Source organism: Pygocentrus nattereri, chromosome 15 (assembly GCF_015220715.1).
Source record: "Pygocentrus nattereri isolate fPygNat1 chromosome 15, fPygNat1.pri, whole genome shotgun sequence".
Taxonomy (NCBI): Eukaryota; Metazoa; Chordata; class Actinopteri; order Characiformes; family Serrasalmidae; genus Pygocentrus; species Pygocentrus nattereri.
Window position 1 is genome coordinate 17,255,135 of NC_051225.1, and position 27,069 is coordinate 17,282,203.

The following is a 27,069-nucleotide window of genomic DNA, read 5'->3' on the forward strand; positions in this document are numbered from 1 at the left end:
AACATGGTACAGAAGCCACTGCTGTGAGGAGCAATTAAAAACACAAGCTTATTAGAAAGATGCATTTTTGTTTTCCTGTCTTCGACCACATTGACCTAGTGTTCTTGTGCTGTTTTGTAGTTATACAAACGTCCAGACTGTTCATCACACCAGATGAAATAAAACGCAGTAAATGGCCAAATAGAGAATGAAACATGGATTTTTTCATTGTTTTTATAGCCAAAAGAAAAACTGTAAGATTTAGCCACATATACCATTAATACACCCTGCTGACCAGCTTTGGACATGCCAAGAAAATGGGCCTGTGAATTTCTCATAGAATTTTATGGACAAGTTTAGGTACAGTAACACCCCCCTGTAGAGAGTGTGAAGAAATACAAAGGGATTCCATTGAGTTTGATTGATTGGCATCTCCAATATGTCACACAATATTACAGTGGATTAGTTCAACTGAAGTCCAATAGTCCAATGAAGTCCAAACATCACTGTAAAATACACAGAATACCTTCCTGGCCACACAATGCGCTTCAATGTCCACACAAATTTCATCAGCTTTTATTTGTATACAAGAGAAATAGTCACAAAAATACACAAATACAAAAGACGTGCTTGTGTAAAGCTCAGCTCCAGAATAAATAAAAGTGCCTCACAGTTCAGGGTGGCAGAAATATACAGTGATTCCATTTCAAAGACAGTGATTCCAAAAGTTAGCTATTATTTTACCCTCAATACTTTAAGGAACATGAAGCAATTTTTAAGAAATCTTTGTTTGGCATTAACGTTAAACACCCCAGAGAACACAGAACTTATACAAACACTATTTTTTATACAAAAACTGCCAACGTTTATTTGTGTCTGACGTACCAGTCAAGATCAGTTTAATTTCTAACCCGTACATATAATGTATTATCAAATCACTGGCTGTTCTCTGATAAAAATGTGCTTCTCGTTTCACTTAAGAATGAATCCAGTAGTTTTGCACAGTAGTTAAAATAAGGAATAAACCTTAAAGTGCTGGGATCTTTTAAAAGAATGAAAAGAATCACTAAGGGAATAAGCTTACACACTATGATACTGAGCTCACCACAGTTGTAGTCTTTATAGCCCTGCATATTATCTCCAAATTCTCTTGACTTCAGCTCAGTGCAGTACTTTAAGGAGGCATATCTAAGAGCCTGACCTGCAGGTCATGAATGCAGAAATAAAATGTAAGAATGCCCTTGTCAATAAAGGAAATGACTACACTAAAACATGTGTGATAGTCACACATACAAGCTCATCTTCAAAAAGGAGTCATCTAAAGAAGCAGATTTCTAGCTCTTTTCCTGGGCTTGTAACATGTGCTGCCGTGTGGATCCAGTGCTGCTACCATCCGTCCCAAATCCAGGCTTCTTCCGCATCCGCTCCAGGACATAAAACCGCAACATGAGGAAAAATCCTGTAAGAAAATGACAGACTCAGTTATATGCTATGTTAATGTAATCTAAGATATACAGTTAGCTTCCAATTAGACTTCCAAACATTGAACTGATTTCAGATTGAAGCATAAACAGTAAATACCAGCCTTTCAAGAACAACAGACTGTTTACAAATGAAATATTTGGCATTCCTCATTTTCTTCTGATATCATCTCCACAGGAACAATGTAATATTCATGGTACACTGTTTCACAACATGAAGGCCTGTGCAGTTTCAGCCTTGAGACTCGTTCAAGGCCAGAACTGTAAGTGTAGTTTTTATTTTAGGACCTTTGCTCAAATAAACAAGCTGAGGGGGCTGTTTGACTTGCCCACTGAAAACATCAACATTAATTACAACTGTATTTTAAGATGATATAACAAACATCATACACTGATCAGGCATAACATTCTGACCACCTCCTAGTTTCTATGCTCATTGTCCATTTTGTCAGCTCCACTAAGTATGCAGGTGCACTTTGTTGTTCTAAAAGTAGGGTAAAAGGGGGTAACAAAGTATCAGAGAAACAGATGGACTACAGTCTGTAACTGTAGAACTACGACGTGCTGCTATATAATAAGTGGAGCTGATAAAATGGACAAAGCGTAGAAACAAGGAGGTGGTCAGAATGTTATGCCTGACCGTGTAAATGCTGACTGTACTTAACTGAATATAAATGTGTATCATAGTGAAAGGTTTGTAAGTTACTTTATTTTTTTAATATACCTTGCAAAGAGTTAATGATGCAGAAGAAAAACACAACAGTTTCTGAGAGCTGTTCAAAGAAGATCAGCATCCACGTGGTGCCAAACAGACAGCTGAGGCCCCAGATGCTGAGGAAGGCCACACGGTTCCTCCTCCACTCGTCTCGGTTATGAATCTTTCTAGCCACCAGGAAGAGCATGATGCAACCAGAGCTCACCACAGCAGCCAGCAGGCCCACGTTTAAGATGAAATGGGCTAACAGGGTTGCATGAGACTCTGTCATCCAGCACCTGAGAGAGAAGAGCACAGAATCAGTTTAATCAGTCCAGGCATGTGGACATGCTTAGTGCAAGACATACATGAGTGATCTTTCCATACATGCGATAGGGCTTTGAGACATCATCACTTGGCATAACCATCCTTTCACCATAAAAGTTCCCCATGGATGCCAAAATAACAACAGGGAGAGCTGGCAAACCTGAAAAAAAACAAGAAGTAAGGTTTGAGCAAAGTGATTTCAATCCTCACAGCAGTTCTCATGGCTGTCCCAGAGCGGCCCCTGCATCTGTGAAGAAAACTTTAGCACAAGCATTGGATCCAAGAAAAAATCCTAAAACAATTATTAAATGGTCTTTATCATGGGAAAACCATACCAGTCACTCCAAAATACAAACAATCTATATATGAAACCAGTGGTGGACAAAGTACACAAACCATGTACTTGAGTTAAAGCAGAGACACCCAAGGTAAAATATTAATCCAGTAAAGTAAATGTTCCTCCCTTTAGACCTCCATTTAAGTAAAAGTACTAAAGTATTTGCTTTCAAATGTACTTAAGTATCAAAAGTAAAAGTACTAAAAGAGTAATTATGGATCTAATTTCCTGCTATTATTTTTATAACAAGACTCACTTCATGAACTCATTTTAGGTGAAAATCCTCCAGTGTCTCTCTTGGTAAACCAGTCTTTTAATAGAATGCTATTAATTAGTGACGCTGATGTCTATTAAAAAAAATCATAAACACAAAACACTGAAGGCAAACAGTTTCCATCAGGTAGAACCGAGTGGCTCTGAAATCACTTTTTACAAACAAGCAAAGTTTCAGTTTAAGATTTATTTACAACTTAGTTACAAGTTTAAGTTTAATAAAAACTGGCTTTAAACTCAAGATCACAAATGAGTTTCCTTTACTATATTGATCTGTAGGTCTCTGTTCATAAACATAAACCAGCCCAAACTAATTTACTATAAAATGAAATCGTGTTTGCATAAATTCAGATAAAAGACACGTCAGTCACGACTGCATGTGTGGACATATTTCTATATTGTGCTCTATTTATATAAAATTAGGTTAGTACATCATTTATGTTGAATAGACTCTCCCAAAATTTTATGCTGTTGCGTTGCTGACGTTGAACCGTGTGCTGGGTTGGTATGGCCAACAGGTCAAAACAAGCTCAAAGCAAAGTGACCGCTGTGCCCTGATTGGTGCTCTTGCTTTGGCTTATTTCATTTTGACATGTTATATTTTTATATACACAGAAACCAAAAGGGACGACAGATTTCTCAAAATGTAGTGGAGGAAAAAGTCTGATATTAGACTTTGAAATGTAGTGGAGTGAAAGGAAAAAGTCACACAGAATGGAAAAACTTCAGTACACGAAAAATTACTTAAGTACAGAAACTTACTTAAGTAACAGTTACAGTTACTGTCCACCACTGATTGAAGCTAAGCTACAAAAACAGCTCATTTTGTGATGTCAGCCAAACAAAACCGAGGTAATTTACACATATAAATCTTAAAAGCACAATAGAAAACATTTATACTTTTCAGTCCATACACATATTCAGATGTCATTTGGGATTAAATACAAGACAAATGTAGGATATGGGCTTAACTTACCAAAACCCAACAGGTACCAAATGCATGTCTTCGGAGATGGGCTGAAAACCATGTAGATCATCCAGAATGTGTGGAGCACTTCTACAGCCATCCAGCAGAGGGTGCTGAGCAGGGCGTAGTGCAGCAGCGCACCCACAAACTGACACACTTCATCTTGCCCCAAATTGGCTATAGTGCCAGTGAGGACGAAGAGCAAGCACAGTAGAAAAAGAGCCACTACTAAGCCACGGTGCACCAGACTGGACTGATCTTTAGCTCTCCTAAAATTCAGAAAGAGCAGAAAAAAAAATAAGATAACAATCACCACATAAAGAACACGGTAACAAGAACACTCGAAACACAGAGTGTTGCTACTGTCTTTTGACAAATTTGCCACTGAAGTAACACGAAGACTGCAAAAGACCTTTTCCTGCAGAGTGAAATGAAGAGAACGGCACAGCTGACGATGGACACGGCACAGCCCACAGCTGTAATGAAGGTCAGGGCCTGTAGGTGGTGCACTTTTCTGGTAGGGTTCACTTGCTGTGTAAAATAAATGAGAGGCAGTGCAATCAACGTAAATCAGTAAGTTTGTATGATGTAAATATTAACAACTAATGTAAGCAATTCATTTTTAGACGATTGCTGACAAATGAATGTATTGCAGATCTCAATTTCTTCTTTCTGTTCATAAACTCGTCACTCACCACAAGAATAGCAAAGTATGTTAGGTGGTTACAGCAGCACTCAGTTTCCTTTGAGCTGATATGAGCTGTTTTGCAACCTTCCATCCTCCACTTAATCTCTTTATCTACAGTGGAAAGAGAAGAATGAATGAGACACTTTGTCATGTGTGTTATCAGCGTTAGACATTATGTATGTTACGTCATGTCGCTTGGAAATAAAATACAGTGAGATGTAGGAACACTCTCTCTTTTTTTTGTTGGGGCTCACCTTTCCGTGTATCCCATGAAACACATTTTGCAGTTTGATTTGCCTGCCCAAAAAACAGACACATCAACAATCAACTTAACAAGGCAATTAGAAGTCATTGTGAATGCAGACAAAGAAGACCAGTCATATTAAAAGTTTCCCACTGAGTGAAGAACAGATGCTAATTAATAAATAAAAAAACAAGTTGGCTTGCTGTCTTTCATTTCTTGCATCTCTAACTTGAGTGCGTCTTAACCTTCACAAGCTTTTTGAAGTGGTTTTCACGCTGGCTGCATGACAGTAGAAGAATATATGCAGCCTCCTGTTCAGAAACGGATGTCCATGTAAGATACATTCATGTTATAACCACATTAGGCTTTAGGCTCCACTGTAAACGGTAAACGAAAGGTTATTTGTTGTAACAACTATGGCAGTTGAGTTATGCACACACTTACCAGAATGTCAGAGTGATGGAACTTGATTCTGACAGGCTCTGGGAGGTGTGTGATAATCTCATTTTCCACAGAGATCCCAACCACTTCATCCAGAACATCAGCAGAACCCTGGAACCACATAGAAGTAAGATAGTAAACCACTGCTGTCCAGTCCAGAGCATAATGCTACGCTTTATTACTGTGTGAAAATATTGCTGCACCTGAAACAATGTGCTGCTCTTGAAGTAGGTGCAGACTACTTTGGCTGTGTTTGATCTTGCAGGTTTCAGGCAGGCAGGTAGGTACAAAAGGACTGTGTTTGCTGGCACACTATGTGGGGCCTAGAACAACACATTCAAATGACTTTCAAACATATATCTACATTTATACTTTTAATTTCATATTAATATAAACACTAGACATTCAACATACTTTTCAGACCAAAGGCTTATTCTCTATTTAAAGCACAGGTAAGAGTCTAGCGCTTAAAACTATGCAATTAGGCATCCAGAAGGCAACATCTTGAGCAACATCTTGAGTGTTTGTATGTGTACTCTTACCGGCAACGTGACATTGTATCCTGCAAAATCTTCATTCATCTTAACTACAACACTCTGAGCACATGGTAGATCCACACTGCCAACGGCTTTGGACCTCATCACAGCATCCTCGATCCTATGAATGCACATTATTAGAGAAATAAACTATATTTATAACTATATGTAACCATTATTTAAGATTAACCTCTACATGGCTATCAAGGCGGCATTGGTTATGTTGTGCTATTGAAGGTGTCTGCTCACAGTCATTTCAATTACTAAAAAACAACCACCCAACTTGCGTCTAACCATGCACGGTTCAATATGCAGCTCCAAAACACACATATTTACGTGCACAAATGAGTGGGTCCACACAAAGAACTGTTTGGTCAGCACAGCTTCAAAATTGCACACATCTCTGTTGCTGATGATTCCAGAGAAATAATGTCATTCTCTGGACATGCACAAGCTGACTGACAGAATATTCTACATCCCACCACCGCCCATATCATGCTTCCTGTTTATGTGCAAACTTTCATTTTACACTTGTTGCAAACAGCCCAAGAATACAGTGACCATCATTTGACAGCTGATGTTATTAATCTGTAAGAACTCACTGATATGAATCTGTGAAACAAGCATTCCAGTCTTTATGTTTATGATGTTGAAATAATGGCTGGATTACTTTAGTAAAGATCTGAAATATGAAATGTGGCCGTCTTACATGTTTGCCCCTCTGGATTCCTGGACTGCCTTATCACAGAACACTTTCTCTGCAAAAAAGGAAGTGATGGATGACTCATTGGATGTTGTTTCATTGCACATCAACACAATACTAGACACCTTAAGCCCTAGGCTTATAATGGAGTTACTACTACAAATTATTTGGTTAATATTATGAAACTAATATCTAAGACTTAATGTGTGAACTCACAACTTATAGGGGTTAAATATGAAACCTGAGCTTAGGTCACAGTCTGTTTGGTCGCTGTTGTAACAAAACCTCGCCACATATTTCTGCATGTCATGTTTTTCCCCATTAGAAAACACCAGCACATACATTAAAGGTATAAATGTTTTTCCTTTATCTTTAAAGGTACCATTAAAGAGATATGATGCTTAGCTACAACAGTGATGACATGTTATTTTCACAATCTGGATCTTACTGCAGTCAATCACGCCGCCTTTGAACTCATACACTGCAATGGCATCACCGGTGATGATGTCCCCATGGATGCTGGCGTTCACAATGCCGTGGTGCTGAGACTTGTTCTGTGCCCCAGAGGAGAGGTCAGTGCAACACATGGTCTGCACTTCACGAGATTCACAGAGTGTAGTATTCGTGTTGTTCATCTCCATGATCAGCATGTCCAACAGAGGCTCCCAGAACACACAGAAGTGAGTTGGCCCCGGGGAAGGGTCCAGGGCCCGGACTTCAGATCTGTTGCACTGAGCTGTAATCTTGCCCCTGATAGACAGTGAGCTGTCATTGGCTGAAATGATAATGTTCTCACAGCCCGTCTTTAAATCGACTATCAAATCTCGTGAATGACTGCCATGGATCCAGGATCCGCACAGTTTGAAATCTTTGTCATTCTCTGTTGCCACTATATGAAAAAACAATCATAAAAAAGACAGAACAGCACATGATCACTTTTGAACTGGAATATATTCTTTTGTATAGCACATATGTGAAGAGTTTCTAAGATATACCATGTTAAAACTAGAACTGATTACGCAGCATTTGCATTCTGTGCACTGCAAACTCTCACCTTGCCTTCCAAAGAGTGCAAGAAGGGCCAGTAACAGGATTCCTCCAAAGGTTCTAATACCAGGATCCATCACAGCATCTACATAACAACAACAAAAATACCATAATCAAAGGACATACTGAGCAAGTACTGGTGTTCACTGCCTCATGTGCAGGCGGCTGACGAATTACCCTGTTCAACTCCTTGGGACCACTGGTGGTTCCAAAACCCTTATAATAAAAGAAGCTGTTTGTTTTTCAACTGAAAGTCAACCCATTTTTAGCCAAATCTGGGCTATAAACTATAAACAGATGTTGTCTCTTCAGTGATTTGCTCTGAAAATTACTTTTATAAAATATCACAAAGAGCATCTGAGATTTTTGGCTTTCAGCAGTAAATTGTAAGAATATAGTAATATGTGTAGGTCATAAAACATGTTCTGTTAATTTGAGGGAAACTTTTACAAATATAAATAAATTAATTAATTTTTTAAATTGCATTTATTTCATGCAGATACTGAATAATTTGCCTTATGATTTAAAAATTCAGATGGACAAACCGAAATAGGAAAATAAATGAATAAATTATTGGAGAAACATGAGGAGTGCACTGCGGTGTGTATTTGACTCTGAGTAGGTTCAGCTGATATTAATTTTAGATCACGATGGCAAGAGGAAAGGTTATTTGGGCGCTGACAGCAGGAGCAACACACTGCTTAAGTGGCTAGAATTTCAAAAGTCAAAGTGATGGAAGTAATGTCTGCATTTCAATCTATTGGAAAGAAATCAGTAAATAAGATTCAAAACTGTGATCCAAAGCACTCGTGATCGTCGCTCTCGTGCATTAGTGCGATACGTGAGAAAAACAGCATAGCAACTGTTTCTCAGGTGACTGAGAATGTCAATGCAGGACGTGATCAGACTGTGTCAACAATAACAGTCCATCTACACCTATGCAGAGAGGGATATTATTGCAGGGCTGCAGTTCACACACCCATAATTATAAAGACGAATACATGTTTGAGAGTTCAATGGTGCTAAAAACACTGGACTACAGAGATGAAAAAAGTGATGTGGTCAGACTTTCAACAAGTGGACTAGTGCATGTGGTCAACACCAAGAAAACAGCACACGCTTAAATGCTTGGCTCCTATAGGGAGTGGGTCCAACTGCTCTTGTTATGCTGTGGGGGGCATTTTGCTGACATGGTTTTTGTCCACTTGTCTCCTGAGAAGGAAGGATCACTGAAAATCAAAATGAAGGTATTCTGACTGATCACCTTTATCCTATGACAAAACACTTCTATCGTGATGGAGGACAATGCCTCATCCACACAGCATGAGAGGTCACTGAATAGTCTTAACTCAACTGACCGATTTTGGTCTAAGATGTAAGCTAGCGCTCTCTTTCATCATGAACTGAAGGAATATATTTTGGAAGAATGGTATTCCATCCCTCCAGTACAGGTCCGGAGAGCTGTCGTGGCAGCTTAACAACTTAAGACACTTCGTGTTGGTTTATCCGTCAGTCTGTCATCCATCTGTATATTTACTATGAGAGGATGTGCTCAGGGAAAGCTTATGTCAATTATCTGTAGGAAACACAATAACACTTCCTGAGAAAGGCTATCTACCATAACCGCACAATATATTACTGAATTTTATCAGTCAAAACACCTTTGCTTAGTCTTAAATATACATTCTGCCAGCTTCAATGCCAGACCCATTACTGCTATTTATGACAACATTAATTATTTCCTGACAGATATAATATTATAATATGATAAGGACTGCTTCTATTCATGGTCAAGGAATATGATGTAATCCTTGGCTGTTATATGCTATATCCTTTTTAAGTATTCTCTTTTAATGTTTTATTTTTTAGCAAAAGAAGACTTGCTGGTCCAGCTTCACTGTTGCTTCATAGTGTTCTGTTCATGTTACAACCTATAAGCCTTCATTAAAGACTTGCTTGTAAAACAATTCATTTACAAGATACAACTGCTCCTTTTCAAGAATCAAGAGATGCCTACCAGCCAAGACTTAGTCAGCCATATGAATCTGCTCAAAGTGGTTGGAAAGTGTCCGGCTTCTATATGACTCACACAGCAAACATGACGTAACTGAATTATTAATAATTCAGATAGTTCTGAAATTAATATGAAGTAGTGAACTCTCCATCAAAGAGCGAGCATGGCTTTGACCCAGCTACACGATATGTCATGTTTCCAAAATTCATAACTGTGTGGACATCATTTTATAACCTAATCAAATCTGTGTCAAAATGACTCCCTTTCACAGGACAAGGTCAGTCATTCTTTAACTTGTGACTCTAAACACTTATTCTGATGATGTGAGGCTGCATTTAGTTACCAGGTAAATGATTCATGTCTTAACGTAGTTTACATATTAAACAAATGTCTTCCAAGTAAACTTAAAGATATTGATTTTAGAATTTTTATGCTATTTTAATTTTCAGTAAGTACTGAAAGTTACAGCTTTACAGTTTGAACGCAGATGTATATAGAATAGTCAACCTTTTTAATTCCTTGGGATCACCGGTGGTTCCCAAGCGCACTTCGTCATGTTCTACATTCAGCTACATTCAGAAGCTGGGCGTCATATGAGGCTGTAACTCTTCTTTCCAGTCAAAGACATGATGTCATTTTAAACCCTTATAATAAAAGAAGCTGAACTCAGTTTGTTTTTCTACTGAAAGTCGACCCATTTTTCCACAAATCTGGGCTATAAACTACAAACAGACGGCATCTCTTCAGTGTAAACGTTACTTTTATAAAATAATACAAAGAGCATCTGAGATTTTTGTCTTTCAGCAGTAAATTGTAAACGTATAGAGATGTTTAGATCATAAAACACATGTTCTGTTAATTTGAGGGTAGATTTCACAAAAAATAAATAAATAAAATTAAAATTTACATTTATTTCATGCAGTTACTGAATAATTTGCCTTATGATTTGGTCAAGAAAATTCAGATGGATAAACCTAAATATACCCTGGAGAAGAAGAATTTTGTTAAGTGTATCTTTTTGGTCTAGAAAAATCCTAAATATAACCTCAGTTACAGTGTTTAGCATGTCAGCACAGGGAAAAATACCACACTTATCCTTTAATACCTCTACCTGTTCTCAGCACTCCAGCCAGGTTGTGTTAGATCAGATAACTACACCACTGTGGTGATGATTTCAGTTTTTTTAAATGATTGTAATTTAGGGCTTAGCGACTGCTTTACTTCCATCTATGCATGTTCACTCACACTAATGTCGAGTGGTCCTGGGGAACTTTATTAAAGCAAGGGCTGGGTAAACTATCCACACCGCAGCTATGAGCTGCAGTGCCAGGCAAGCCTATATCCAAGAAATGAAACTGCAAAACAAATTCACACATTGCAGCGGTTTTCCCTCATTCAGAGACAGTTTACACACAGACATGCAGAAACTTGCAGCGCAAAGTACTGTGCAGTACACAACACCTGCAGACAGGCCTCTCAGACTGCAGGAGAAAGTGACTCATGCACTTTACACCATATTCTCATGTGGGTATTTTACTTTTAAGTGTGATTTTGAGTGTGAAAGAGTGTGAGACAAAAAAACATACAAGACTGGTTGAAAAACGCTCAAGGCAGGAAACTGGTGAATATGTTGTGTTTAGTGGTTCTTGAATCCATTAAACAGTTAAATATTTGCCCTTAAAACTCTGGCAGCATTGCTACAAGCCGTATTTAGTGCTGGAACAACTCGGTGTGCCAGCGAACTGTAGCGCTAGCTCACAGCAGCTCCCTGTAAACGATGTTCAACACTACGCTAGTTAACCCCGTAAGTATGAGTTTCTGTGAAACGCCTCGACACAGCCCTTTCTTATCTACTGCACATAGACTGCCCAGTTCCTCTATGCTGTTTACGAAGGGTGAGCCTGAACCTCAGGCCCGCCCTCTCTCTGCTACCCATTGTTCCAGCTATGTGGGCCTCACTGAAAGAATGTCCCTTTTCATTTCTTCAACTGCCTTGGAGCCTGACTGTGAGGGTGTACATGCACTGAATGTGTGCAAGTGTGTGTGCCTTTACTGAAGCATTTGTGCTGTAAAAATAATGTCTGCTAAAAAAAATATCCAAAAACAAACAGTGGCTCTGCCCTTTAGGGGTAAATTCCCCCGCTGACATGATGAAAGACCTATATTTCACTACTTCACACCAACCCACCCATTGTTTCCTCTCGAATGTGAAATAAATTTAGCACCTATATTCTTTGCTGTTTCGAGTCATGATCTCTCACGTGTCCCTTTTCAGATCTTTGCATCTTTTATCATGGATCACTCAGGCTTACAGCAGCACTCCATGGTGATTCAGCATGCTCAATGCATGTCAAGCATGAAACTGTGCTCATTAGATTACTGCAATGCAGGCGTTACCACCCCAGTCCAGCACTGTCCAACACGATTTAGGGCTTCTCCCTGTTGCCAACACACCTGATCCAAATAAACAGCTCATTAACAGCCCACTAGCACTAAAATGTGAAGGGCAGTGCAAATCCAGGTCCAGTTTTGAGAAACATTGAGCTAGCTTCTGTAGCTCTGCATTGTTTTGTCTGACAAAGCAGCCAGCCTGCAGGAACGCATAGCAGCAAGGGGCCTGTCTACTATGGCCTTCACACAGAAAAAAGGTTCCTCAGCCTCATTACTGAGTGAGACTGTGAGACACGCAGTGACTTCAAGATCATGTGCCGTGTTCAGCAGCATCACTGCGGTGGCAGGTAGAAACTGCTTGAGCCAAGCAGCTGAACCCAAGTGGTTTAAACAGGAAAACCAAAGCAACTGAAAAGGATCAGAAGACATGCTGAAAGCCTGCAATGCTGGCAGACACAGGGGCTGTAATTTGTGTTAAAGAGGTCATATCCTACATTTTTTTTCTTGCATTTCATTTGTTAACTCTGAGGTCTGCTTTCAACATTAGTGTATTTTTATTAGTGTGTTTTCATGTTGATACGCCCATTTTCTAACCTATCTTTAACAGTGTTCAAAACAGGTTTTTGCAGCTTGGTTTCAATGTATCAGTTACATTACAATTCAAACTGGTTTATGTCAGAAACAAATGAGTTTCATTATAAGGCTCCTATTCAGAAACAGGTTTTCTGTTCTTCTGCTTCACCACATTTCTGGTAAACATCCCTGAGCCAGGTTTGCGCTGTCCTGCTTCTAATGAGGCCAAAACTGAAGGCACGATTCAATGAGCCTGGCGAATCATTTGGCCTGCTATGGAAGTGAGGGTGGCAGTGGGAAGCATTCTTCTCTACTGAGGCATATTGATCGAAGTCTTGCAGGGGTTACCGGGGTGATGAGCATGCCTTTCAATCCAGCATGCGCACTCTGGGGACAGACAGGCTCGGGGTCTCTCTGATTTATTCATAGCCTTAGAGTAAATATGTGTCTGCAGCTCCTCCACCTGCGCTCCAGCTTCCTCAACGTCTCCAAGCCTGATTTGCAAACGTTACACACACACACACACAAAGGTGTGTATGGAAAAGAGATGAGTGAATGGGGAGGAGATCACGTTCATCTTTAAAACCTTTAAATGGGTAATTCTCTGAGCTGCGTAGAGTCCGAGGGGATTTTTCTACAGTGCCAGTAACCACACCTCACACGAAAAAGCAACGGCTGCTCAATTATTGTAATTTTTTGTAGGTCAAAATTCATTTCGTTCATTTAATTCTAATAAACCACATTCCTTCAGTAAAGCAAATGGTTGCCGTGGCGACGCTTTCACGTCTTTTCCTGAGAAGTAAATAAATTCTGAATAAACACATTAAAGCTGAGATGCAGTTACACCAATCACCATTCCTGAAGAGGAACATGTTTGTGCTGTTTTATATGAAGGCATGAGCCCAAAAAGTGACCAGTGTTTGTGAAATGTGCTGTCAGGTATTCTGGGTCCTTCACTGGTTTCTGTCACTCTTTACTGTGGAACCGCCGCGGAGCTGCTGCTGGAGAGCGACTGGGAGACTAGAGAGTCGATAAGAGGTTCCAAAGAAGTCACAACGCAAGAAACACAGTCAATAAGCGGAAATACACTGATAATCCTAAAAATATATATTTTAATCGCCTTTCTGCGCTTCACACAGCTGAGTAGGTCTTCGCGGAGCTGAACGGTAAATGAGGTTAAACCAGCCCACCTGAGCTCGAGCAGATCCTTCGGCTGTCCGCGGCGCTGTTGCGGTGATAAATCCGACCCCGAGCGCCTCTGAGGGAGAGACGCTCACGCGCCAGTCAAACTCGACGGTGAAAGCGCGGAACACCTCAAAGCCCAAGTCTCGCGCAACCGTCTCACGTGCCGCCTCTTGTGCAGGCAGGGAGTCCGATGAAACTCCGTGATCTCCGGACCAGAAAACGCCGCCGTGAAAGCGAAGTCGCCGTGAAAGCGGCTCGCTGTCAACAGGAGTACGGTGTGCGCGCGCAACTGGCCGCCTCGAGCCGCGAGGATGTTTGTTGTAGGGACTGGGGTTGGTGTGTGTGTGTGTGTGTGTGTGTGTGTGTGTGTGTGTGTGTGTGTGTGTGTTGGGGGTGGGGGGAGTACGCGCTGCTCAAATAATGATAATAACTACGCGAGGCGTTTGAGGGCAAAACTGCTGAGAAGAACAGCTTTCAGTGACCTCAGTGTGGATTTTACGACTGAAGCATAAAGGTTTTACAGAATTCCCAAAACAGAGAGACAGAATTCACGAAACAGAGAGACAAAATTCCTGAAACAGAGGGACAGAGACAGGGACGGAGAGACAAAGACGCAGAAGGACAGACAGAGGGACAGAGGGACAGATTCCCGAAACAGAGACAGAATTCACAAAACAGAGAGACAGAATTCACAAAACAGGGACAGAGAGACACAGACGCAGAAGGACAGAGGGACTGAGAGACAGAATTCCCGAAACAGAGAGACAGAATTCCTGAAATAGAGGGACAGAGAGACACAGAGACAGAACACAGAGGTACAGAGAGACACACAGAGAGAGGGACAGAGAGGCTGATTTAGGCTTAAAACACCTAAAGTCACTGGAATAAAGCTGCCTTAAAGGAAAACAATAAAAGTGACTTGACTGAATATGGGGACACTGATCTCTCTATGAGATAGAGAGAAAGAGACTGTGTGTGTGTGCGCGTGTCTATATGTGTGTTTTTGTGCTGATCAGTGAGAGCACCTGGCTCTCCATGTTCCTCAGCTGCTCTGATGAGGCTGTGTTTAATAAGGCTCTCTTTGCTGCCAGTGAAAGGGATTTGACTCCTTACTGGCTTGTCAACCTTCACTTCTACTCGCCTTATGACTGTGGATCAGACTACTTAGATTAATGATAATAAGGGGATCAGGAAATTATATACAGACATATATAGCTCAGTATATGGTGGAGAGATACTGTAAGATATAAAGCTATATGCAGTGCAGAGACGGTGCGAGACAGTGAGACTGCACAGTTGAGAAAGGGAAGACGAGTGTAACGCGACTAAATATCTCCAGCAGACATTCTACATATAGACTAAAAGTACACAGAGTGCAAATACGGCTGATTCTGGCTCTGAGCCGCCAAGGCCCCATGACTCTGTTTTGAATTTCTTTCTAATTTAGTAGAAGGATTTTCATTACAAATTCTGTAAAATGTGAATTTTGTCATTTGAAATTTGAATGAAAAATTGAATCATTGAAATTTGTTCTCAAGAATGTGTACACGGGCTGGCATGGACTCCACAGGTTTTGTGGAAGTAGCCTTGGAAGACAAGATCTTAGAGTTTTACTTGTTTCAATGGAAGATATAAAACAGAGAACAAGATCTTTTTGTACAAAGGCCTTAAAATGATCCACGTCACAAATTTACTTCAACTTGAACAGTGACCTAGGATTAGTGTAGAATATTTCTTCCTCTTTTCACTTGTTATAACTTTGTTTTAAATGAAAAAGAAAGTTCTGTTGTTTATTTCCAAGTTTTAATGAAAAATATAGCAGATTCTTAATGTGGTCTCAGATTTTTAGACCCCAATGTACACACAATGTGGTATTTAATATGACTGGGGTCAAATGGAGGAACCCCAGGCTGCCAAATGTTCAGAAATGGCTCTGAGGGCAAAACACCAGTTAGAGACGTTTCATCCGTTTGAACTGTTGTTGAGCCGAGTGAACATTCAGTTACCGAATCACTGAATCACTGCTGAAGTCACTAACATGATCACTTTTGAAGTTATGCTTTATTATGGGAAAAAAAACTCAAATGTCTTCTTAAAAAAGCACTAAAAGAATGTCCAAAATTCATTTTTGATAGGCTAATGATAGTTCAAACTTTTGGCTCCAAATGCACTACTTATAAATCACTATTAACCAGGTAATAGTGTTAAACATCACTGCATAGTCTAAACACATTGAGAGTCCAGCCAAAGAGAATGTGCGCTTTGCTCATTATCTGGAAGTTTCTGTTCTGCTGCTTTACACCACTTATGCAGTGTTTATGCCCCCCACACACACACGCACACATTCACACACTCACACACAGAACACACTCACACATACACACACACAGACACACACACACAGACAGACACACACATACACACACACACACACACACACACAAACACACACACACTCACACACTCTACACTCTCACACACAGACACACGCACGCACACACACACACTCACACATACACACACTCACACACAGACACACTCACACACACAGTGGGAGAAGGACAGACCCCCTTCATGAGGCTCGTTCTCTTTTCGGCACTGGGCAGCGGTTTTACAGCCCCATCTTAATAATGGAGTTGACTGTTTTACAGCTCCCTTTCAGTGATGCTGGAGCGGTCACAGCATTTCTGGACATTGGCACTGAATCCACAACAGAAGGCTTTTATAGAGACCAGGAATCTCGCAAATGTAGCTTCTATACTTAGGCTTACGGTCTCCATACATGAAAACAAGTGGCTTGACAACGAAATGAGGTTATTGTGAGAATATTATAGTTATTTCATCTATTTGGAGAAATTTTTACTTATGGAAGATGTAATTGCGAAGTCTTCCTGGGCTGCAGTGGTAGACAACTTTACTTCCTTCAAAACATTTCTTCTTGAGAACAATCAAATTTTTCTGCTAATGTCACATGATACAATTGTCTAAAGCAAAGAAAACTAATAATTAGATTAAATAATCTCATAATATTCTAAAGTCATGATGTTTATTACATGCAGTATAGCACTTTAATCCAGCCAGCAAATAACAGATGTTAGTGGCCAGAGAGAGCGAGCAAGAAAATGACCAAGCAAATCACTGACAGGTCGTCTTCTTTGTTGCTCTCAGGCTATCTCTGCCTCTCACTCTGCCTCTCACTTTGCCTCTCACTCTGCCTCTCACTCCACCTCTCACTGTGCCTCTCACTTTGCCTCTCACTTTGCCAGGTTTTGCGGCTCGGCATCTGGGGAACTCCAGATGGTTGTTTATAAAAAGCGGTTGAGAACACCAGCATGAAGCAGCTGAATCACCTAATCAGCAGTAAGAAACATACACACATACAATGGAGCAGCAAAGTGACCTGCCAGAGTTTAAGAGTGAGGCTAGTTGACACTAAGCCTTCTTTTCCTGCGTAAAGACGGGGTCGAAGTCCACTCAGCGGGCCATGTAGATGCTATTAAAGCAGTACTTTTCTCAAGGGTAAGTGTGTGTGTGTGTCAGTGGAAGTGTGTGTGAGTGTGTGAGTCTGTGTTTATTGTGTGTGTGAGTCTGTGTGTGTGTGTGTGTATGTGTGGAAGTGTGTTTGAGTGTGAGTCTGTGTGTACTGTGTGTGTGTGTGTATATGTGTCTCTGTATCTGTGTGTGTGTGTCAGTGGAAGTGTGTGTGAGTGTGTGAGTCTGTGTGTGTGTGTCTCTATATCTGTGTGTGTGTGTGTCTCTGTATCTGTGTGTGTGTATGTGTGGAAGTGTGTGTGAGTCTGTGTGTACTGTGTGTGTGTGTATGTGTCTCTGTATCTGTGTGCGTGAGTGTGTGTGTGTGTCTCTGTATCTGTGTGTGTGAGTGTGTGTGTGTGTATATATCTGCGTGTGTGTGTGTGAATGTGTGTGTATGTGTGAGTTTGTGTGCGTGAGTGTGCTTGTGTGAGTGTGTCTGTGTGTGTCTGTATGTGTGTGTGTATTTGTGTGTGTGTTTTTGTGTGTGTCTGTGTGAGTGTGTGTTTGTGTGTGTGTCTCTGTATCTGTGTGTGAGTGTGTGTGTGTGTGTCTGTGTATGTGTCTGTATGTGTGTGTGTGTCTTTGTATCTGTGTATGTCTGTGTGTGTGAGTGTGTATGTGTGGAAGTGTGCGTGCGTGCGTGTGTATCTGTGTATCTGTGTGTGTGTGTGTATGCATGTGCGTAAGTGTGTGTGTATCTGTGTGTGTGTGTGTGTGTGTGTGTGTGTGTGTGTGAGTGTGTGTGCGTGTCTCATCTGTATCTCAGCACTTAGCTTCTCCATGTCTTTGTCCTTAGAGAGACACATCCTACTGTTAATAATATACCATTTTATAATTTTTTTTTTATTTATTTATTTTTATTATTATTGTATTTATTTTTATTTTCCATGATGCCTTTTTAGGGTTGTGTGATTTTATATACCATAATTCATTGTTGCCACACCATTTTCCCTCCTCTCTTTATCCACACGATCAGTACTGTTCTACATGTATGAGCTCTTTACTGATTGGTTCTGTTTTATTCCTTGTTCAAAAAGCAGTTTGGCCAGAAACAATGCAAATAGTCTGAATGGTGGAGCTGAACTGCTTTAGGCAGAATGGATGGACCAATAATGCTGTGGGCCAAGTGATGGGGCTAAATTGCTCTAGGCTGAATAGGTGGCGTTAAATTGCTTTAGGCTTAATGTGTGCACCTAAACTGCTGTAATATGAGAGGGTGGAGCAAAGCTGCTGTAGGCTGAGTAGGTGGATATGTTTAAATATGTTGCTTTTGTGACAAAAAAGTGAATTGACATTGGGCTGTTTTTAAGCACGTAGCTTGCATATACAAACTGTACTGACTGGTGAGCTAATGATACATTTTAAAACTTCATCAATGTTTACAGTTTATATTAAACCTTTAAGCCCTTTAAGTATTTCCATACACCACACACACCCAGCTGGGAATTAAACCCAGGCCCTTCCTTCTGTGGTGACAGCAGCACCCACTGCGCCACTGTGCCGCCTTATTTCTATTGTCATTTATGCTTATTGTGTTTAAGACCTTTTAGAATTTTATGTTAATAAATTTCACCCACTTTTCATTTCTCTCTCTCTCTCTCTTCCACTGATCCTCTCCTTTTACAGCAGAGGTGCCACAGAGAGTTTTTGAGCAAAGACATAGAAGAAGCACTTTGGGCCACTTGAAAAAGAGTTCTGTAAGTGCTTCAACCTTTCAAAAGTTTAAAGAACCTTTGCAATAGGTAAAGGTTCTAAGCCAATTTAAGTTTTCCAGAACATTTGCATTATTTTGAGGATGTTTACCTTTTACAAGGGTATTAAACACTCACTCAACTCATTTACAGAAAAGATTGTCTAAGAGACAGAGGTTTATACGGCACTAAAATGGTTCTTTAATGTCATTGTGCAAAGAACCCTTTTTGACACCTTTATTTTTCAGAGTGTACATGAAAATATCTTGATATCTTGGGTATCTTGTTGTTGTTGTTGCTGTTATTATTATTATTATTGTTATTATTATTATTATTACTATTATCATTGGCTGTTTTGACAGGAACAACGTAGGTGTGTCCTATAGCTGTGTCTTATAACTGTCTAACAGTTTCTGAAATCACAATTTTTTGCGCACTTCTACATGCAGAATTCCACAACCCTCCATTTCATCCTTTTGAGCCATTTCTTGGTGGTATTACTTGTAGGTTTGGGATCTTTATCCTATTGTTTATCCTGTTGGAAGGTCCACTTAAATTTTCTCACATTCTCCTCAATCACACATTCTGTGACCTGCAGCAGCAAAGCTGGTCCAAACTGTAACATTTCCACCGCTATGCTTTATAGTTTGTCTGAGGTTCTTCTGATCAAATGTAGCGTTCCTTTTTTTGGTGAACATGGCTTCTGGTACTGTGGCCCATAACTCTATCCTTGAATTGAGGGTCCAAAGAATGTTGTTCCAGAAGTCCTGATCTTTGCCTGGATATTGATCAGCAAACTTCAGTCCTGCCCCAGTGTTCATTTTAGACAGCAAAGGCTTCCTCCTGGCAGTCCTCCCATGTAGGTCAAATTTGGTTAGATTTGCAGGGATGGCCTGATCTGGACAAGTTGGCAGTGATTTTAAATCTTCTTTACTTGTCAAAAAATTGTCAAAAAGATTTTGAGCTTGTAATCCAAGATTCACAAATGTGCTGAAATTTGTAGTTGTGTTGGAGAAGCTACATACATGCAAATCAAATTCACAAATGCCTTAAAACATTCTAGATATATAGAAAGGATTTTTGAACGTGTTGAAATCCTGACTTTGCAGTCCAGTTCTGCAGTGAGGTCACTTAATTTGCCTCTCAGATCAGACAGCTAGGATCAGACACCAATATGTCCACATACTCCCTCGGTCAGAGAGCCATTAGAGGCCTGTACCATCAGCTTACCAAAGCTTTGACTGACAGCAACCAGTCAGGGCTGTAACTGGCTAAGTCAAACTTGTTTTCTGATTGGACCAGTTCAAGTTTTGTTGTCAAAACAGCATAATTTACAAATGCCAATTTTTTTTACACATTCAAAAATCCTTTCTATATATTCAAAATATTTTTACGCACTTGTGAATTTGATTTATGTGTATGTAAACTACAAATTTCATTACATTTTTGAATCTCGTTTTACAAGCTCAAAATGTTTTTGACTCTTTATTGACTTGATATACTTGTAGATAATCTTCCAGACAGTGGAAGGATAGATGTGTAATATTTTGGAAACACTTCTCAAACCCCTCTGCAGACTCCTCTACAGCCTTCGTTCTGAAGGCCTCCGAAGACCTTTTGACCCAAAGTCTCATTACAAAGATCAAATCAGACCAAATATCTAAGGTTTAAGTAAGACAGATTCCTACAAGATATTCTGTAACGATGTTCTAATCACTGAGATCAGGTGAACCAGATCAAATAATTTTTTTCTCAAATGACGGGGTAATCATTTGATCAGGTGCACCTGATTTTATGTGAAGAAGTGATTCATAAAGGAGTGTAGTTGATTTTTCTTTCTTGAGGAAATGGAATTTCTGTTTCCCAGGGGGTTTTGGGAAGAGCAGAGAGAGAACACATCCACCCTTTTTTTATGAATGAAATCTGACACTTAATCTGAGTTAAGAATTCCCCTTTCCCTCGCTATCTCGCACTCTCACTTTCTCGCTCTCTAGCTCTCTCACTCTCTTGCTGTCTTGCTCTCTAGCTCTCTCACTCTCTTGCGGTCTTGCTCTCTAGCTCTCTCATTCTCTCGCTCTCTTGCTCGCTAGCTTTCACACTCTCTCGCTGTCTCAGTTTCTCTCACTCTCTCACTTCTTTCTCTCTTCATTAATTAAGCAGGAACCTGTCTGAGTCACTGTTTCTCCACAAACACCAAAGCTTGTCACGTCACAGTGTCGTTTTAAGAAGCTAAAGACATTTTCTTATATATTTAATTTTATATATGAATTTATAGTTTTTATGTATTTTCAGTATTTTTAGAGGTGGTACATCAGGATATTGGAGGAGGAGAAAATCAATCTCATCCAATCCTGTAACAAATCCAGCCTGAAACCCACCCTCTGTGTGATGTTAGCTGTGTATTTTGTCCTGTGGGGTTGTAGAGTGTTTGAATAGTCTGTTTTAAGATGCTCGTCCTAAATGAAGTGTTTCAATTAAAAGGCCCATATCCTAACATTTTTAGCAGTTTTCCCTTGATGTTCCTGTATAACATGTGTGTGGTATGAAGGTCATAATTCAGATCATTTTCTAACCTCTTTTTAACCCTCAGAATGAAATAGGCTGTTTTTGTTGCCATGCCTTGGAGAAAAAAAAAAGACAAAGGAGCTCTGTTCTGATTGGCTGCTCTGTACTGTGCATTCAGAAATGCTCAAAGCTGAAATATTCTTTAGAACTTTGATTGGGCAGAGCTAAACTGCTGTAGACTGAATAGGTGGATAAATGGTTCTGGTGACATCACAGGAACAATGAATGTAAATATATGGGCCTTTAAAAGCTATTTTCATTTAAGGCTCAGTCATTTTAATGAAAGTCTCAACATCAGTATCCGAAAATTAAAGTGGTATTGTGTATTATTTTTCATTAATTTATTAATATTTGTTAGTAATGATATAATCTTAAGGGCGGCACGGTGGCGTGGTGGGTAGCACTGTCGCCTCACAGCAAGGAGGGCCTGGGTTCGATTCTCTGTGTGGAGTTTGCATGTTCTCCCCGTGTCTGCGTGGGTTTCCTCCGGGTTCTCCGGTTTCCTCCCACAGTCCAAAGACATGCAGTCAGGCCAATTGGGTGTGCTAAATTGTCCCTAGGTGTGAGTGTGAGTGACTGTCTGTGTCTGTGTGTCTGCCCTGCGATGGACTGGCGACCTGTCCAGGGTGTATCCTGCCTTCCGCCCGAAGACTGCTGGGATAGGCTCCAGCTCCCCCCCGCGACCCTGACGGAGAAGCGGCTTAGAAAATGGATGGATGGATGGATGGATGGATATAATCTTATTTTTATATAATTTTACCATATTAGTGTTTTCATGTTATTACATTTTACCCAATGGTCAAACCGCAGTCTCACAGTAAAATAAATAAATAAATACATAAAAATTACATTTAAAAAGTCTTCAGACCTTAGATATTTAATATTTCATGGTATTTATTTGAACAGATATTTATCTATTATATTTAAACCCACGGGCGCTTTCTATATGGAGGTGACTGTCAAAATCCCAACCTCTAAACTTCAAACTTCTGAAAGCAAAACTTACATTTATTTGTATTTTTTTCATTTTTTAAAAAATATATGTTTTGATTTCTTTTAAAGTGAACCGGACAAATTTAGATTCATCACTAGTTTTAAATAATTATTTTTTAAAAAATCCTCTCCCACATTTTCATGTCAATACTAAAACTATTTTAGTCCATAGGCTGAGCCTAATTTTATCCACAGCAACCAGTTAGATCCCATTCTTTTGAAGTAAATGTGACCCAAAGTCTGAAACTCAGTATATAACCTTAAAAACTGGTCACTATCAAAGAATATATTTTCTGTATTTGAGTAAAGTTTTTGCACTTTTATTAAAAATATTACGATTTTATGTATTTACCCAATAATGTATGCAATTAATAAAAAAGCCTGAAATTTCTTCCCGAAGGCAAAATAAAACATTTTGAAATGAAAACCTTCAAATTTACAGGGCCTATTACTCCTTTACCCCACCCCCTTCCTCCCTCACTTCCCCTTATCCACTCTGCTTTCTGTTTCGTCTGGGCCTCTTTCTCCTTAGTCATGTGCCTCTGACTGCCCATAAGCATGATGTATGCGGTGTCTGCGGTGGACGCCTGCTGTCTGTGAAGCTGTGAAATACAGACTGATGGTCAGCTGATGGATGGGTTGGGGTTTAGCACTGACCTGAAAACAGATGGGCCTCCCTGCCTCACATTATTAACACACAATCAAGAGGAGGTTGTCACTCAATCAGATACAGTGGCCTGGTGAATCAGTCATGCTCAGCTGTCACCATGGTTACATTGTGGCAGTGGGCTGAAGAGCTGCTGAAAGCCAGTCCCCAGAGAGCTTGTGGTGATTACTGACCATCCTTTCCACCCAGGGACAGAATTGTTGATTAATAAGCCAAAGTAAATGGTTACCAATGTGGCCCAGCCTGTTTCAGAGCCTCTGTGATGGTAACGTAGTTACTGTACGCTGTGACAGTAAAGCGTATACACCCTTCTTATTGGTAGCTCATTGGAAGCACGTTCCTAACATGAGGCTGCCAATGTGGAAGCTCTTTGGACGCAGCACACATGATTATGTAACTACAATCAAAGCTCTGGTATCTTGTCCCTCCCCTGTAATTAAAGTGTTAGTAGATTTCAGGCAAACAGGTAGGAAGGAAACTAAAGGAGACGATAAGAGAAACAACAAGATTTGAAAACGTGGGATTTGTTTTGCACAACAACTTTATCTCGCTTTTGCTGTTTGAAGTGCTGATTGGATGAAAAAGCATTATACAATGTTTCCCTTGGCCGAAAGTGTTTGATATGCGAAGTTTTCTCGCACTGGATCTGCAAGGTTAATATATTAGAACAGAAATGATCTGGACACTTTAACTGCAGATAAACTTCTTCATGTTACTTTAAAACCATATCTGTTTCAGAAAAACATTAAACTGATTACAGACTCTCTGCAGAGAAAGTGTGGAGATGAATTCTAACCAGACTCCAGTGAGGGTTCAGTCTGGGGCTGTTTTTATTACAGCAGTGTCCGTACGCTTTATGAACTGTAGGCATTTTGGAAGTCTGCAAAGATCCTGTTCAAATAGTAACAATCTCTAAAACTCCAGCCGCATTTCTACAGAATTTCTGACTTTTACAAAAATGAAAATGACACTGTGTTAGAAAGGTGTATTTAAAATAAATACCACTGGGTCTGAGATTTTGTTTTGGAAAACATCAAACTTAGCAGATTATGGTACAAACCCTCCAAATCCTTTTAAATCATTGCACACTTGCCTCAAATGGCAGTGAGTGAAGCTGTATCAAATAGACACACCCTTGCACCGTATGACACACTGTTATCTAAAATTGGCCAGTAATAGTGGTAGCAGAAGTTCTTTTGTTCCCTTTTAGATGACAATGTATGATATGATGTCAGAAACCACATTAGAGCATCTACGCAAGTCTGTATGAGACAATATTTCAGCATTGAGGAAACCTACATGAGCCTCACAGCTCCAGCATAAAACTAAAGAAGCAAACTTCAGACACTGTCTTGGCTGATCCTGCAGAACTGGAAACAAACCAAAAAGACTCATTTATATGCATTTGGGCTCCAGGACTGTCCATCACTGTTGACTCAGAAGCAGAGAAGCATACACAGAGTGGACCAGTTTGGCAGGACACTGAGCTTAGCCCAGAACACATTTATATAATATTTCTCCTGTTACCTAATAAAGGAATGCTGACATGTGATCCGTGGCACTTGTACATGCCAGTTAAAGACAGTATGTAAACAAAGTAAGGTGGTATTTACTGCCACCTGCTGGTTGAGAGTGAATCATGTGTTTGACCTTGCTATTTCTCTCATCACTTATGAGAAATAACAGCGGCAAGGAGCTGCATGTGTTTGTTTAGGAGATTTAGGAGAAACTGGCCTGTTCGTGGTGCAGAACAGATTGCATTTTAGTCAGCAAATGTTCCTTGTTCTGCAGCTTCTGTTCCAACACAGTAAACATGGCCTACATACTGTAAGATCTGCATAAACAGCCAGCCTCCTTTTGAAGTGCAAATTCAAAGACATGAGCTGAGTGAACTCGAGAAAGAGGAAACAGTGCTATAGAAAGAATGAGGTTTTCTCACTGTCTGCAAGAGCGGAGGTGCATACTTTAGCCTTTTTGGTGCCGGGGTCAGGGGTTTAGCTGCGGGTTAGACGGCTGTCTCACCTGAACACAGACGGTGGAAGGGAGACCAGATTTTAGAACTTAGTTTCAGAAGCTGCTGATAATAATGCCAGATCAGTAATAACACAAAAGCGAAGAGAGGCTCTTCACATTTTTGGCACATTTTTGGTCAAACATCAGCAATCTTTCTGTTTTTCTGTTTTCATGTGAAATGTGAGAGCACAGTGTTTTCATCCCTATCAGAAAAAAAAAAACCTGACTTTCTTCTGAGCAAACTTAACTTATTTTTAATCTGGGTCAAAACAAACACTGACAAACACTTTATCAGTAGGTACATTTTATAAAAATGACTTAAAGGCAGGTTTAGATAGTCCGCCACTTCTCGTACCGCAAATGCAACACCCACTCCCAACGGCCTCTACATGTGGCCACAGCTCCCTCACGCAGTAGCAGGTCACTACAGTTTGAAGATTTCGACATGCATTTGTGAAAACAGTTTGGGTGTTATCCAGTGTTTGTTAGCACCTTTGGACTAGCAGCTCTAGTTCTAAACTGAGGAGTTCCTTTAACCCAATAACACAGAGCTTGTGAAATGGCTATAGACGAGTTAGACTTATGATGAGTTATTAAACACCTACAACCACTACTAACTTGCAGTCCAGCTGACTGTGAACAGGCCTTGATCTAAAATCATACAAAGCATTTGCCATTTAATTGTATTGTCTGCTCATCCATCCCTGCTTATTGCAGTGTGTGAATGTAGTAGCATCCAGCTCAGGTGCAGATGGACAGTTAAAACAGTTATGCATCCCTGTTTAAGAGTTATGTGAGAACTTCTTGTCAACAGCACACTCAAATAAAACAGACACATGCATGTATACACGTGCAAAGCAGCTGCAGCCAGACAGGTTTACCACAAATACCATCTGTGAAACCATTTCTTATTTTCATTCCTGCTGAAAACTCACAGTTACCAACGGCTTTCAGGTCTTTTATCTTCAGCTTTTTAACCCATTCATCTCTAACGACCCCTAACGTCACTGTGTAAACAATTATCCAAAGCGGGCATTTTAGAGGAGAATTTTACTGGAGAAGGAAACAAGTTTAACTTTAATGTCTGATACTGTAACTAATATTTTGGTTCAAGGTATTTTTTTCATGTAGCTTTGGACATTTCTATTGGCTCATCGGTCATGAAATGCCAACACAATGTGAAGGACAGCTGGCGTTCAAAGACAATGCAAAAAAGGACGACATTACAAATTATATGAAATGATGTGCCAGATAACAGGCCTTAAGACTGATAACTAAATAATTAACCCAAGACTGTGTTATCAGATCAGGACCCTGTTGGCTCTCTGGATGTGATGTGTTGTAATTGCGTTGAGCTGCTAGTGAGCGATGAGGGGTGAGAGGATAGAGGAGAGCTGTGTGATGATATTTCTGCTGAGGACAAAAATAGTATTTAAATGCAAGAACCACTTCTATAAATATGATGTGATCTCCAACAAAGACAAAAATCCAGTCTGTTTTTGTAAATCATACCATTGAAAGACACCAATCAGGCATAACATTCTGACCACCTCCTTGTTTCTATACTCATTGTCCATTTTATCAGCTCCACTTACTGTATACGTGCACTTCGTAGTTCTACAGGTACAGAATGTAGTCCATCTGTTTCTCTGATACTTTTCCCCCCTTTTACCCTGTTCTTCAGTGGTCAGGACCCCCATGGACCCTCACAGAGCAGGTATTATTT

At 40.1% G+C, this 27,069-nt stretch overlaps 1 protein-coding gene across 1 annotated transcript; it reads right to left on the reverse strand.

Moving 5' to 3' along the window:
• Positions 1-533: 533 nt before the first annotated feature.
• Positions 534-14,219, reverse strand: LOC108426776 (adhesion G-protein coupled receptor G5-like). The gene is made up of 14 exons (XM_017696499.2): positions 13,886-14,219; positions 7,725-7,802; positions 7,119-7,559; positions 6,677-6,725; positions 5,974-6,088; positions 5,635-5,754; positions 5,435-5,542; positions 5,001-5,043; positions 4,754-4,857; positions 4,471-4,589; positions 4,068-4,327; positions 2,542-2,641; positions 2,185-2,453; positions 534-1,438 (listed from the first exon to the last, which is right to left on the reverse strand). Exons 2-14 carry the CDS (start codon positions 7,792-7,794, stop codon positions 1,314-1,316), a joined length of 1,923 nt encoding a protein of 640 aa, XP_017551988.1. The 5' UTR covers positions 7,795-7,802; positions 13,886-14,219; the 3' UTR covers positions 534-1,313.
• Between the last annotated feature and the right edge of the window lie 12,850 nt (positions 14,220-27,069).